Raw genomic sequence first — 13,082 nt, forward strand, 5'->3', positions numbered from 1 at the left:
CCCACAGTCCTACATCGAGTTTATTGTACATTTTGTTAGACCCACAGTCCTGCATTGAGTTTATTGTACATTTTGTTAGACCCACAGTCCTGCATCAAATTTACTGTACATTTTGTTAGACCCAGTCCTGCATCAAGTTTATTGTATATTTTGTTAGACCCACAGTCCTGCATTGAGTTTATTGTACATTTTGTTAGACCCACAGTCCTGCATCAAATTTATTGTACATTTTATTAGACCCACAGTCCTGCATCAAGTGTAATATTCTTGTTTAATTTCCCAAATTAACTTCTCTAATTTGTTTCCCATACTATCTCAATAAACAGATAATTGAAGCATGGTTGCATCTGACCCTCACTGTCTAATCATATAATTTTCCTATTTACCGTAACCTTTGTTTTAACCATCAATATTGAATAAATTGTGTATTAATTTGTGTAGTTTCTGGTAACCTTCAGACAACTGAATTCTTGTCAGAGTTAATTCCCGTAGATGTGCCTTCAAACTTTTCCAGAAATGATCACATTGGGATGATAGGTGATGGAGGCAGGGATTTGGTAGGGTTTTTTTTTTTTGGGGGGGGGGGGGGGGGGGGGGGGGGGTGAAGGTGGTGGTGGGGTATGTACAGTATGTGTTGGAGAAATATTACTTCCCAAATTCAGATCTACATCTAACCAGTCTCCTGACATGATGTAGCACAGCTCATTTCATCCCACAGACTGGACTACAGGTGTAGCTTGAAGAGTAAAATAATAATTAACAAAATTACTGTAATGATAATCATACAATTACAAATCCCATTAGTCATTTCTAGAACAGTTTTTACTGTACGTTGTGTTGTGTTGTGTTGTATAGTGTTGTTATGAGTATTGTCATGGCTTTAGTCAATAGACTAAGTGGAGCTTTCATGTTAGTTGTAGTAACTTACAATTTTGTTTAACGACACCACTAGAACACATTGATTTATTAATCATCAGCTAATGGATGTCAAACATATGGTCATTTTTTTTGACATGTAGTCTTAGAGAGGAAACCTGCTACATTTTTCCTTTAGTAGCAAGGGATCTTTTATATGTACCATCCCATAGAAAGGATAACACATACCACAGCCTTTGATATACCAGTGGTGGTGCACTGCATGGAGAGAAATAGCCCAACAACATTGTCTTATTTTACAACTAACTACTCATGCAAAACTGAGCTGGGTGTCTATTAACAAGTGTGGTTTTTCTGATTGTCTTGTGGATATTAAACAGATTTGTTAATATATTTTTGGTAAAACTGTAATGGGATATAGGTGAGAAGGTAATTATTGTATTTTGAAAAAGCTACAAGAACATGAAGTACCTGCAAGGAGGAGCATTTTCCATCTGATTTTAGAAAAGATCATTTCTAACATGTATTATGTACATATATGTTAAAGGGACATACCCTAGTTTGTAAACACTAAGACATATTTTGACTATTATAGCTATTTTTGTTAATTGAAATCATGGTTTAGATTATCAATTTCCGTACATTCAAAGTGTGTTTTGTCATCCTGATGTTTTTTAATATGTCACGGGGATTCTATAATACCCGTAACTGAATAAAACACGATTATCAAAATATCTCTCCTAACTCTATATCTATTAGATCTCTCTGTAACAGGCGGTTAAACCCTAGTATGGCTCGTCTCTAGGTATGATCAAAGATACGATCTTATATAAGTATATATTATTATAGCACGTTAGTTCTCTAGAAACACAACAAAAACACAATACACTTTGGAATCTGTATTAATCTACGCTGACAAATGTACAGCCGTAGTAGTTAATTAATAACAGCAATAATAACAACCCAGAACTGATCACTTAATTAGTTAATCTCTAGGTGTCTAGTTACACAATATGCGAATCACTTCACCGTTACACCACACCCACACGTGTGATAATTGAGCAACGCTTCCAGGGGAACTTAATTAATAAAGGAATTACAGCTCTATTCCTAACGGGTTAATTACCCCTAACTACTCATTCAGTAACCTTGTAACACAGAATTAATACTGGTACCGATCACAATAAAGACAATAACCTACAGTGTACCTAGGTCGTCTAGGATGACTGGCTAAGCTTTATATTACCAAATACTCGTATAATGTTAGAACAAAAAGTCTACGATTTACTTCGTCAGATGACCGAAGACACTGTCTAAAGAATATTGGTATAATACAGTATTAAAATATTTAAAGTCACATCAATCACATCAAGGTTATACACAGAGCAGAAAATATATAATTACCAAAGTCCCGTCTGAACTAATATATTTCGTTCAGTGGACGACGTCCGTGATCCCCTGGAGCCTTCCTAATTCGTTCTCCTCGATATCTCTAAAACACTAGCTATTTATTATAAATCAGAATTCGCCTGGGGGTACAAGGTGGTACCTCCCCCTATCATCTGATATTTCACCTCTACTAGCGTCGGTATATTTCTCTCTGATCGTCAGTCTGGCTGATGCCTTCGTCGCCAAATCACGGTTGTAAAAACCGCACTCGCAGAGGTATTACGTAACTACTCGCCACATGGCCTCCACAGCTGGACTAAGTGCATATTGGAATGTCCGATCGCGCGAAGTATTACGTAACAAGTTGCCCACCTGGGCTACGGGCAATGAAACTGCACACGGCCCTCTAACACAATTAAAATCGCCACAGGCGAAACAAATTTAAGAGCATGTACCGTCACATAATATCACAAAATATATTTCTCATAAGTAACAAGTTATGGAGTCTATGGAGTTTTAGTCTATTTTTAGACGGTATTTCACCATGTCAAAGTCACAGACTTCGATTTGGGTTTCACTCAATTGTAACTTTATCCAAAGGTGTTACAGGTTTGTAGATTAACTAAACTTAGTGTTAATTTTCACGGGTTGAAACTAGGGTCTGTCCCTTTAACTATTCATAACATTAACAATCAGAATTTACAATTGTTATTCTTTATGTTGTTTCATTTGTTCATTGGATAGTGAGAACTTATTTAAAAAATAATTAAATGCAGATTACTACAAATTATCATTAAATAATATATGGGAAATAAAAAAAAAATAAAAAAATTGTATTGTTTTAAAGTGATATCTATAATGTTATAAGTACCTAATTGGAGAGTAGAAAGTGTTTAATGGAACTGCATTTCATGTAACTAAAATTAAAATGAGGAGATGAAGCACACCTACAGGAAGGGATAAAAATGTTGAACCTGTTTGAGTAATTCCTTCTCTAGAAATCGTAAAGTGTTCATCTTCTTGTCTTATGGATGAGGTACCATACTACCATACTAGTGGTACATAAATTATTTAGTTCTTTGTTCAAATATACATTTGTACAGATATTTACTAAAGTGAAACCTCTCAAAACTGGACCCTCTGTAAACCGGAATTCCCTCAAAATCGGACATTTTCCTTGGTCCTTTTTAAAAAATCAGTAAAGAACTTAACCTCTCGATACCTCATACCTCTTAAAACCGGACATTTTACTTGGTCCCGAGGGGTGTCCAGGTTACAGGGGTTTCACTATACTATGAAGTAACACTCTATACACAGGCACATGTGCAGTGGGAAGGGGGGTCGAAACTGGGGGAGCATGACTAAACCCCCCTAGAAACTTTGCAGCAACAATGTATACACCCCTTACATAAATTCCTACACATCCTCCTGGTACTGTAAAATGTTTTGACATGAATAAAAGTTTGCTTTTAAATACATATTGTGTTGGAATTAGCAAAGTTACAATAGCTCAAGACATCATGGTACATACAGCATTGAAGCAATTGTTGATATATATTTTCACCATAAATATATTGGATGGAATATAACATAAAAGGAACCTATGTATTTTAAACCATGTGTATTTAAAATTCATTTAGATATACTTCTTTATTTAGGTTTTCTTATTTTATGACTTTTATACTCAGTATGTTTGAGGCACTGACTTTGACAGTACAGTGTTAATTGTTTTAACCTATCGCAGCTTTTTACCATTAAATCATGCATTACTTAAAACAACTTGCTTAAACTATCTATTGTAGCAAATCTACTTTATTTTGGTCATTATATATTATTCATAATAGCTCATTTTACTATGGAACAGAGAAGTTATGTATGGTACCTCGTGAAACAGGGCCAATGACTTCTAAAGGCAAACACCATTTGCTATTAGTTGCGGGGATTACTTACAGCGTTTGTTTGTTTGTGGTTGGCTGCTATATTTCTCGATATTTGTTTTCAGATGCGGACATGTACCTGAACCAGATCTGGAGTTCACAGCGCACGAAGAGCTTCAAGAGACACGACGACAAGCACAGTGTCAAGGTCACAAGGTATCACATGAGTTGCTATTTGGAGATTTCACATGCATGCTAATAAAAGAAAAAGTTACATTTCCTGTTACAGTGTTTCAACAGGAAGAAGACATTGATATTCAGTGGCTGAGATGAAAAAGAAATGTTTTATTTAACGACACACTCAACACATTTTATTTACAGTTATGTGGCATCAGACATGGTTAAGGACCACACAAATATTGAGAGAGGAAACCCGCTGTTGCCACTTCATGGGCTACTATTTTTGATTAGCAGCAAGGGATCTTTTATATGCACCATCCCACAGACAGGATAGTACATACCACAGCCTTTGTTACACCAGTTGTGGAACACTGGCAGGAATGAGAAATAGCCCAATGGGTCTGAGATGAAAAGTCATGTACATTCCACATTCCTGTAATACCATAACGTTTGGAGCATATTTACTTTCATTAAAAAAAGAGAAGAAATCCACACCATAATGATATATAACTCGTATGACTTTCAATAGCTCAGACCCATGCAAGCAAATTCACAGTCATTTTTAAAAATACATTTTTATTCCACTATCAGAACAGAGCTGTCAGGTGACCTTGAATCTGTGTGTCATCAAATCAGTCCCATGAAATATGTCCATCACTAGACTTCAATGTTGGTTTCTCTCAACAGTTTCCATATGGCCCTTGTGTATATTTCCGTTATTGACACAAGCAATAACTTCAAACAAATACAGATATGTTTAAGTGTTTAAGTTTATTAGTGAATTTGAGATAATTGTTTTATGATACACACCTAGTACTGTAGTTCCTTGTCTGTACTCCAGTTCTGTTAGGGATTTCTACTTTCAAATTTAGTTTTTTTCCTGAATAAGATCTAATATTAACTATACAATGCTTGTAATTTGTTTTCAGTTTAAGACGACCTATTCCAGTAACTGTGGACAAGTCCCCATTACAGCTGCCTTCCCATCATGACACAGTGTCTAGTTCTGACGAAGAAGATGATGATGGCACTAACGGTGTCCATGTAAGTCTACAACAGTCTACAATGTACATTCATTCCAACTTATTTTTGTGCTTACATCCAATTAAGATTCAAGCACACTGTCCTAGGCACACACATCACCTATCTGGGCTATCTGTCCAGGACAGTGGGTTAGTGGTTACTTGCTAGTGAGATTAGAAGTTGGTGTAGTGGTCTTACACCTACCCATTGAGTCATTAAAACTCGCTTTGGGTGGAAGCCGGTACCGGGCTGCGAACCCAGTACCTACCAGCCTTATGTCTGATGGCTTAACCACAACACCACCGAGGCTGGTGGACAATGTACCATTCATTTCATTTTTTATTTATATTCAGTTAAGGTTCAAGCATGGTGTCCAGTGTACATTTATCTAGCGCCCCAGTGCTGGACAAGGAAAAGCTGGCTAATTCAGTCCAGTGGGCAAGAAACTAAGATACAAACCAGAACCATCCAGTGTTAAGATTGATGGTTTAATCACCATGCCAGAGATTGGTTGTACAGTATATATCATATTTGCTGGCTGACTGTATGTCATTCAAGAATAATAGTTTCTTTTGAGCCAAAAAATAATTTTAATGCTGGATTTTCAACATTATTGTTTATAAAATTGAAATAGCCTCTATTGGAAATGAAGACGTACCTAATGTCATATCCTGATATTTGACTACAAGTAGTACAACTTGGAAAAACATATTTTTTGTCTGGTGTTAACTTTACTTTATTATAAAGTTAACCTTTAAAAAGTGCCAATATGAGGAGCATGTTGTGTGTATAAGTGGTACTCTAGGTTCTGGGTTATGTGATATTATTTTAATATTTGAGCAGTAGTCTTTGAACATTCTAAAAATGTACATTGAAAGTCCTGTAAAATAATTTCCATTACACCTGTATGAATCCTGTTCAATGTTATTTTTATTTATCTGTGTTTGGTATTTAAGTAACAAAAAACAGTAAGTTGGATTTTTATTTATTTTTTATTTTTGTTGAATTTCTTTTTATAGAGGTATGTTTTTTTTAAATTTATTTTAGATACCTAAACAAATGAGGGCAGTTCCACCTCCTCCTGGAGGGGAAGACAAGGAGTTGAAGTATTTGGACCTTGCACTTGATGAATACACGCAAGAACCGACGGCAAAACTCCCCATCACTGGACACATTTCCCACTCCACCCCAACGGAATACCGGGAAATTGACTTTGTCAAAACTCAGGCTCTTAGTAATACTAAAAAGTGGAAAGATGGTCAGATGAAAATGGAAAAAAGTTGAAAATTAGTTAAATGAAATTGATGTAATATTTTGTTACTGAAATAAGTGAGTGATACAAACATTTTATTATTTTTTATTATTATTATTTTTATTATTATTTTTTTTTTTATGGAGTTATAGTTGGACCAAAACAAGGTTAATAGCATTTAAATGTAAAACAAAAGGTAGAACTTTAATACAAAGGTTTTAAATAAGATATTTTAATGATTAAAAATAAGAAAGGTTTTTGCTATTTGTTTATGTCTGCACATTTCAGTTGCATTTTGTTTTTAATTATCGTGATAACCATAAAATGGGGAAAATGTTTTATATCTTGTTTAAAAATTTGTTTACTGTGGTTTTTACACCCATCTTTTAAAACAAAGTTTTGATGTTGTGGAATTTATATACAATTCTTTTACTAGTGCAAATGGGATGCAACATGGAACTAATTTGTATATTTTTTATTTGTGTACTGCATCCATAAAATTAATTGTTCTGTGGTACTAATTTTGATTTACTGAAAATGATGATAATTTTATCTAACCAGGCTGTTGTTTATTAACCCACTTCTTCAAGTATTGTTATGTTGTGACCCAGTATTCTTTTATACACGGTCCAAGGAAATTACACCAAGTGGCAGTTTTGCAAGAGTTATAACAGAGATAATTAATAACAAATGTAATACCACTTACTTATTGATTAATTAATAACAAATGTTGTACCACTAACACACTATGTATTTACTAATGCATCCACTTCAAAAAATTACCAATTTCTGCAGCTTCATTGCAATACCAAAGAGTCAGAATGACAGGTACATGGTTTTTATAAAACCCCTTTTACCTGTTTCGTTCTTCCTTTTTAAAATAAAATAAAAACATTATTGGTAGAGTTGGGCACCTTATAGACCGTTCGGTATTGGTATCATATCAATACCAATTTACCGTACAGAGCAAATTTCAAAATACTGAAATTTCGGCATTGAAAAATGTTTCCCGCCATTTAGTAAAGCACTAACAATATATCTGATGAACGTAAAATAGGTTGGGTATAAATCAGACGATTGTGTATGGAGTTTAATTTTATTTACATGAAATTAGCAGGTGAGCCTTAACTCAGGCATACATTTAAAGCAGAGTATATCGAAAATACTGCTTGATGTCAATATGTGTATTGGTATTGCGTGAATACCAAATTCCTCACCGATACCAAGGTAAATCATGCCAAAAATACTGATACCGATATTGATACCAAACCTAAACTTTCAATACCACCCAGCTTTACTTATTGAACACACCAGTGTAACACAACTCCATTAACGTTTCAGTTAACATCTGGCACTAAATATGTAAGACAATGTTTCTATGAAGAAACATTTTCTGTAAGTACGTTGGCTTTTTTACACTGCATATGATCGTGTTTACTGCTGTTTTATAACCACCGATAAATAACTTAGAGCAAAACATTATTTACTTTGACTGACAGTTGACATTTTTCTATGTAGTATATATACAACAAATTGTAAAATTTAACAGTGGGTCTAAAGGTGACGCCACACAATACGAGTGCCTGTACAAGAATACTGATTGCATTGTAGACCATGAAATCTTAATAATCTTGTCACAATTGGCAACTTTCATTGCTGTTCTTGTACGAGGCACTCTTATTTTGTGGCATCGCCTTTACTTTAGTAGTGTCGGGAATACTTCTTGCAGTTTGGCAAATATTTTGTCATCAAAGTTTGGAATATTTTTCACTGCTGGTTTTACACTCCTAACTTTAATCTTAACTGGTGTGTGAAGACCTGTTGCAAGACAAGGCAACTGTCGAAATAATTTTAATAACTAATCTGTTAATACTAGCAGATTTTGATGAAATATTTTTTGGTATGGTGCTTCTAAAAATGTGGAGATGTCACACGCTAATTGTCATGTGGATGCTCATGCCCTTACTAGTCTTAGGATTTTTGTATGTGCAAACATTAAAAGAAAATTTGATGTAATTATTAAACATGTATATTTAACAACGAAGTTTTGTAGAACGATTCCTCCGTGTTTCTGTGATGGATGTCTAACAGGGCTAGCTCGGGGTCAGCCGAATATTTGGCCAAATTATCTTTATAAACTTCCAAAATTACAAAAACCTGTAATTATCTTTATAAACTTCCAAAATTACAAAAACCTGTAATTATCTTTATAAACTTCCAAAATTACAAAAACCTGTAATTATTTTCAGCAAAATAGCAATTATTATATGAAATTATTTTACCAAATAAAAATAAAATTTGCCAACTGATTTTAAAATTCGTAATTGGCAGTTTTTTTGAGTGCCAGAACTAGCCCTGCTTAAGTAGGTCACTGTAATCTTGTTACATGTTTCAGTTATTTATAGTCCATCCCATCATTCTATAAAAATGGTTTTTGTAAATAATTTCAGTTTGCTTTAACGTAAGAAGAAAAGTAAAATTGTTTTGGAAATAATAAAAAAAAAAATTATTTCTGTGTGCAATTTACAAATCAGTCGGCTCAGAAATACGTAACTTGTAGTAAATTTCATAGTATGAAAAAAGGTGTTTCCTGTGGGACGGACTATAGTACAAATGTTCATTTATACATGTAGCCTGATTTATTCAGTTTTCATTTGCTAACAAATTACACATCCTCATTGCTTTTAGTGAAATGGCAAATCTCAATAATTTTATATTCTTAGGGTAAAAGTAGCAAAATGTTTGTGTTGTGTAGGTATGCTATTTATTGTTTTGCTGCAACAGTGTTATAATAATTTTAAGTTGATAAAATCAATTACTTCTGGCCAATAAATTGGCAGTTTTGTTTTCTAGTTATCAGATGGTGTCTTAAAGCATTGAAAAGGCTATTCTGTAAAATTTGATGTTCAATACAGTATTAACTGGCAACACCAGAGTAGCAAATATGAATGTAGTAGACATTATTGGTGCATGTTTTCTTAGGTGTGGTCATTGCTAGCCAGATTTCACTATGGTTAATAAAAAGAAACAATTAAAAAAAATAATCTATATCTGGGCCAAATAGTGTGTGTTCTTTGTAAGATGTGATAATTTGTAATGCATTTACCATGACATTGTAATTGTTTTAGTGGACATACATTTGATACATTCATATGTATTTGTAAAATGTTACATGTTTTTGTACTGTATTGTATTTTTGTTTATGCTCATCAATAGCTGATCTGCATGTCTAGCATATTAACTTGGTGTAGATGCTTTCTGATGAAATTTCTAACAGTGTTTCTGATAGATTTATTTTTTTAAATACAGTTTATTCAGTTAATAATGCAAACAAAAGAGAAAAAGTGAGAAATTAAAACGGCAATCCTGTGATTTTTTTTTTTTATAGGCTCAAAAATTAAAAAAAAAATTACTTATACATGTGCCGACTATATTTAATTATGTAATGTACCTGTGTATGTATGTGTAGTTCAAACATATTTAACCCACTGCCTGTTTGGAAAAACAAATAAGATGATAATGCTTTGCTGTTGACATGTTTGAAACTGCAAGTCGCAAGTATATCTTTTATTATGTGTTTAATTAATCTCTCCCCCCCCCCCAACCCCGTAATATGTCATTTTTTAATATCCTTTAATTGCTCTTGCAATACACTGTAACACTTTACACAGCTATCAGAACAGATGCTTTTGAACTGTTTAATTAACGGTGTGTTAAATAGAGAATAACTCGTTAATGACGTCGGATGTCTGCTTTATTCTGTGATGGTAAGAATAGGAAATTACGGTAGGCTCTGCCGAGTGGAATTTCTCATTCGGCCTGAACAGGATAAAGCAGATATCCGACGTCATTAACTAGTTACTATCTTTATTCTGCAGACCATACAAATTATAGGGAAACGCTTTTATATCTGTTATTTGAACCACATTGTAAGATGACCTAGATGTCAAATAAGCGATTTTGTAATGGAGCTATGCGTGTGATGTTACGAGTGACATCAAAAGTCATATCCTGCTAGTAACAGGATATGACTTTGCTTTATCTGTGATCATATTCTGTCAATAGATACAGTGATTGCAGCATACAAATATGTACCAGTCTTGTAAGTTGCAGGTGGAATTTAGCTCAGTTAGTAGGGTGCTAACAGCCTGAGACACTTGGGTCATTGGATGAGACCTCCTCGACTGACCTATTGGGTCCCACAACTGGTATATCAAAGGCTGTGGTATGTACTGGCCTATTTGGGAAAGTGCATAAAAAAGATCCACTTTTCAAGATCAAAGTGAATGTCAAACTCTGAGCTGCATTTACTTGGTGTCTGGTGTTGTGCCAAGTTGTAGATTTTCGCTCATATGATGGCTCATATCATGTTTTATATTTTTTCATATGTACTCTTATACCATGGCTATTTACTTAACAGTACAACTCGTTTTGGTTCTTTTCGTAGCTCATATTTTTATGGTTATAATGTCTTAATATTTTTGTTTCACTTCAAAGGAGTTTGAAGGTATCAGCAGTAGTGACTGTGTTAACTTTTGTTTTTACCTCAACATTAAATGTCTTCTGTTTTTCTCAGAACAGTGAAACTTCACTGTTGCACCTGTGGATACTTATCTCAGTGCATGTTAGTAAACTAGATTAATATTGTGAATTTTATGTAACAAATTATGCAAACTAAGAAAAAACAAACTCCTCCCCGTTTTTTAAATGTAAAGTGGAAAAGAGTGAATCATAAATCTTTATGAGCTGATTAGTTTATCACAAACTAGTTTATGATATGTGAAACATTTAATTTAACAAAATTCTTGTTTGTTTTATTTTCTGTTATTGATATAATTGTCATGCTTTACGCAAACTAAATGTCTTTGTGGGTTTTTTTCAAATTGTCTTAATCTAAAATACACAGTAATTACACAGAATTATTTTATGACCATAGTCAAATGTCAAATGAGATCAAATCATCAGTAAATCATAAATCATTGTCTGTTAAACGTGAGGGTGGATGGGGAATACTCTCAAAGTTATGAGTCTGAATGGTTATACATTGTAGGCAGAAAATGGCTTCCTTACTTGTTCTTTTCGTTTTATAAGGATGAAAATGTAGATCTTGTTTTGAACATTTTAAAATAAGAACAGCTTGCAATGTGTAGTAATCCAGTGAGGGCAGATAACTCAGGCACTGGATTGCTGGATTGCTACAGCATACACTTTCTCTCCATACTGAAATAAAGCAACAAGCTGTATGGGGTAGTGGAATTGTTATTAAGTTTATATAGTGTACTAGTCATTTCATTCTGATATATGTATGCAGGGCTCAAACTTAAGAATTTGTCTCCCACGGCAATTTAAAAAAATAATTGCCATGGCTGAAACGGCCACCCGACGGCAATTTTGAGCCTGCCTTTGGCAATATATTTTTTAAAGTGACATTTGCAGCAAATAAATCTTTTGTTGTATATAGACATTCAAATGAGTAAGTGTTGAATATTAACAGTTAATGTACACCAGGTGTATACATTGTGCCATTGTTGGGGAGTTTTAACTGACAGCACAAAAGTACCATCGGTGATGCTCTCTACCTTCGGCAATGTATATCTCAACTCTCAACGATGGCAATTGCCGTCGTTAAGTTCGAGCCCTGTGTATGTGGTTAGTTTTGTTGTTTTTAAAAACAAAAAATAATAATAAAAGTAGTTAAGGTTTATTATTTGTTACTTATTCATTGTACTGCCACATATTCATAACAAAATGGTCCTTGTTAAAAAAAAAAGATTAATAGGGCATGCTAGTTTATAATTGATTTGGCAAATACTTGCAATGTTAGTAGATAATTAGGCTGCTTTGATGTTGTGGTCAAATTTGGGTCAAAATACAGGGTAGATGGAACATTGTTACTGTATAATTCTCAAATTGGTGCATTTTCTGCTCATTTTTTTTTTTTTTTTATTACAACTTTTTTTTATAATAGCAACTGTGAGATCCTGTGAAAAGTATGTTGGTGTCATTAATGGATTTTGATGCTATAAACACTTTGAATATATAACACATATACTTGTGTATAATATTTAATATATTATGAAGTAGATAAAACTTCAATTTTGAGATTGATCTATTTTTCTATTGCTTTGTAAATAGATGTTTTATAAGATTATGAGTAGTTGAAGTTTTATTTATTCTGTGCACATTGGTGTAAACCACAACATTGTTCATGCATTTTTTAAGCAAATTATTTTTGAATAGTAACATAAACATAAAACTTACTGAAAACTTGAAATTGATACTAGGTTCCTTGGTGTACTAGTGGTGTAATAAAAAGAAAGGGAAAGTAACATTGTTCATGTAATGGGGGTGGGGATGAGTGCAGTATATATATATATATATATATATATTATTGTTCGTTTTTTTTTAATTTAAATTTTATCCTCCCTTTTATCATGAAAATTATATATCATCAGGAATAAATATGCTGGACATTTTATCTTGGA

At 33.5% G+C, this 13,082-nt stretch overlaps 1 protein-coding gene across 3 annotated transcripts in view; it reads left to right on the forward strand.

The window, feature by feature from the left end:
- The window catches only part of LOC121374166 (GRB2-associated-binding protein 1-like), a 48,195-nt gene that overhangs the window by 33,823 nt on the left and 1,290 nt on the right, over nucleotides 1–13,082 (forward strand). For all 3 annotated transcript variants that reach the window (XM_041501133.1, XM_041501134.1, XM_041501135.1), the window contains 3 exons: nucleotides 4,268–4,358; nucleotides 5,252–5,366; nucleotides 6,393–13,082. The exon at nucleotides 6,393–13,082 is cut by the window's right edge and continues 1,290 nt beyond it. In XM_041501133.1, coding sequence (XP_041357067.1) covers nucleotides 4,268–4,358; nucleotides 5,252–5,366; nucleotides 6,393–6,629 — 443 coding nt within the window. In that variant the 3' untranslated portion in view covers nucleotides 6,630–13,082. The remainder of the gene's footprint in view (nucleotides 1–4,267; nucleotides 4,359–5,251; nucleotides 5,367–6,392) is intronic.

Source organism: Gigantopelta aegis, chromosome 6 (genome assembly GCF_016097555.1).
Source record: "Gigantopelta aegis isolate Gae_Host chromosome 6, Gae_host_genome, whole genome shotgun sequence".
In the NCBI taxonomy this organism is placed as follows: Eukaryota; Metazoa; Mollusca; class Gastropoda; order Neomphalida; family Peltospiridae; genus Gigantopelta; species Gigantopelta aegis.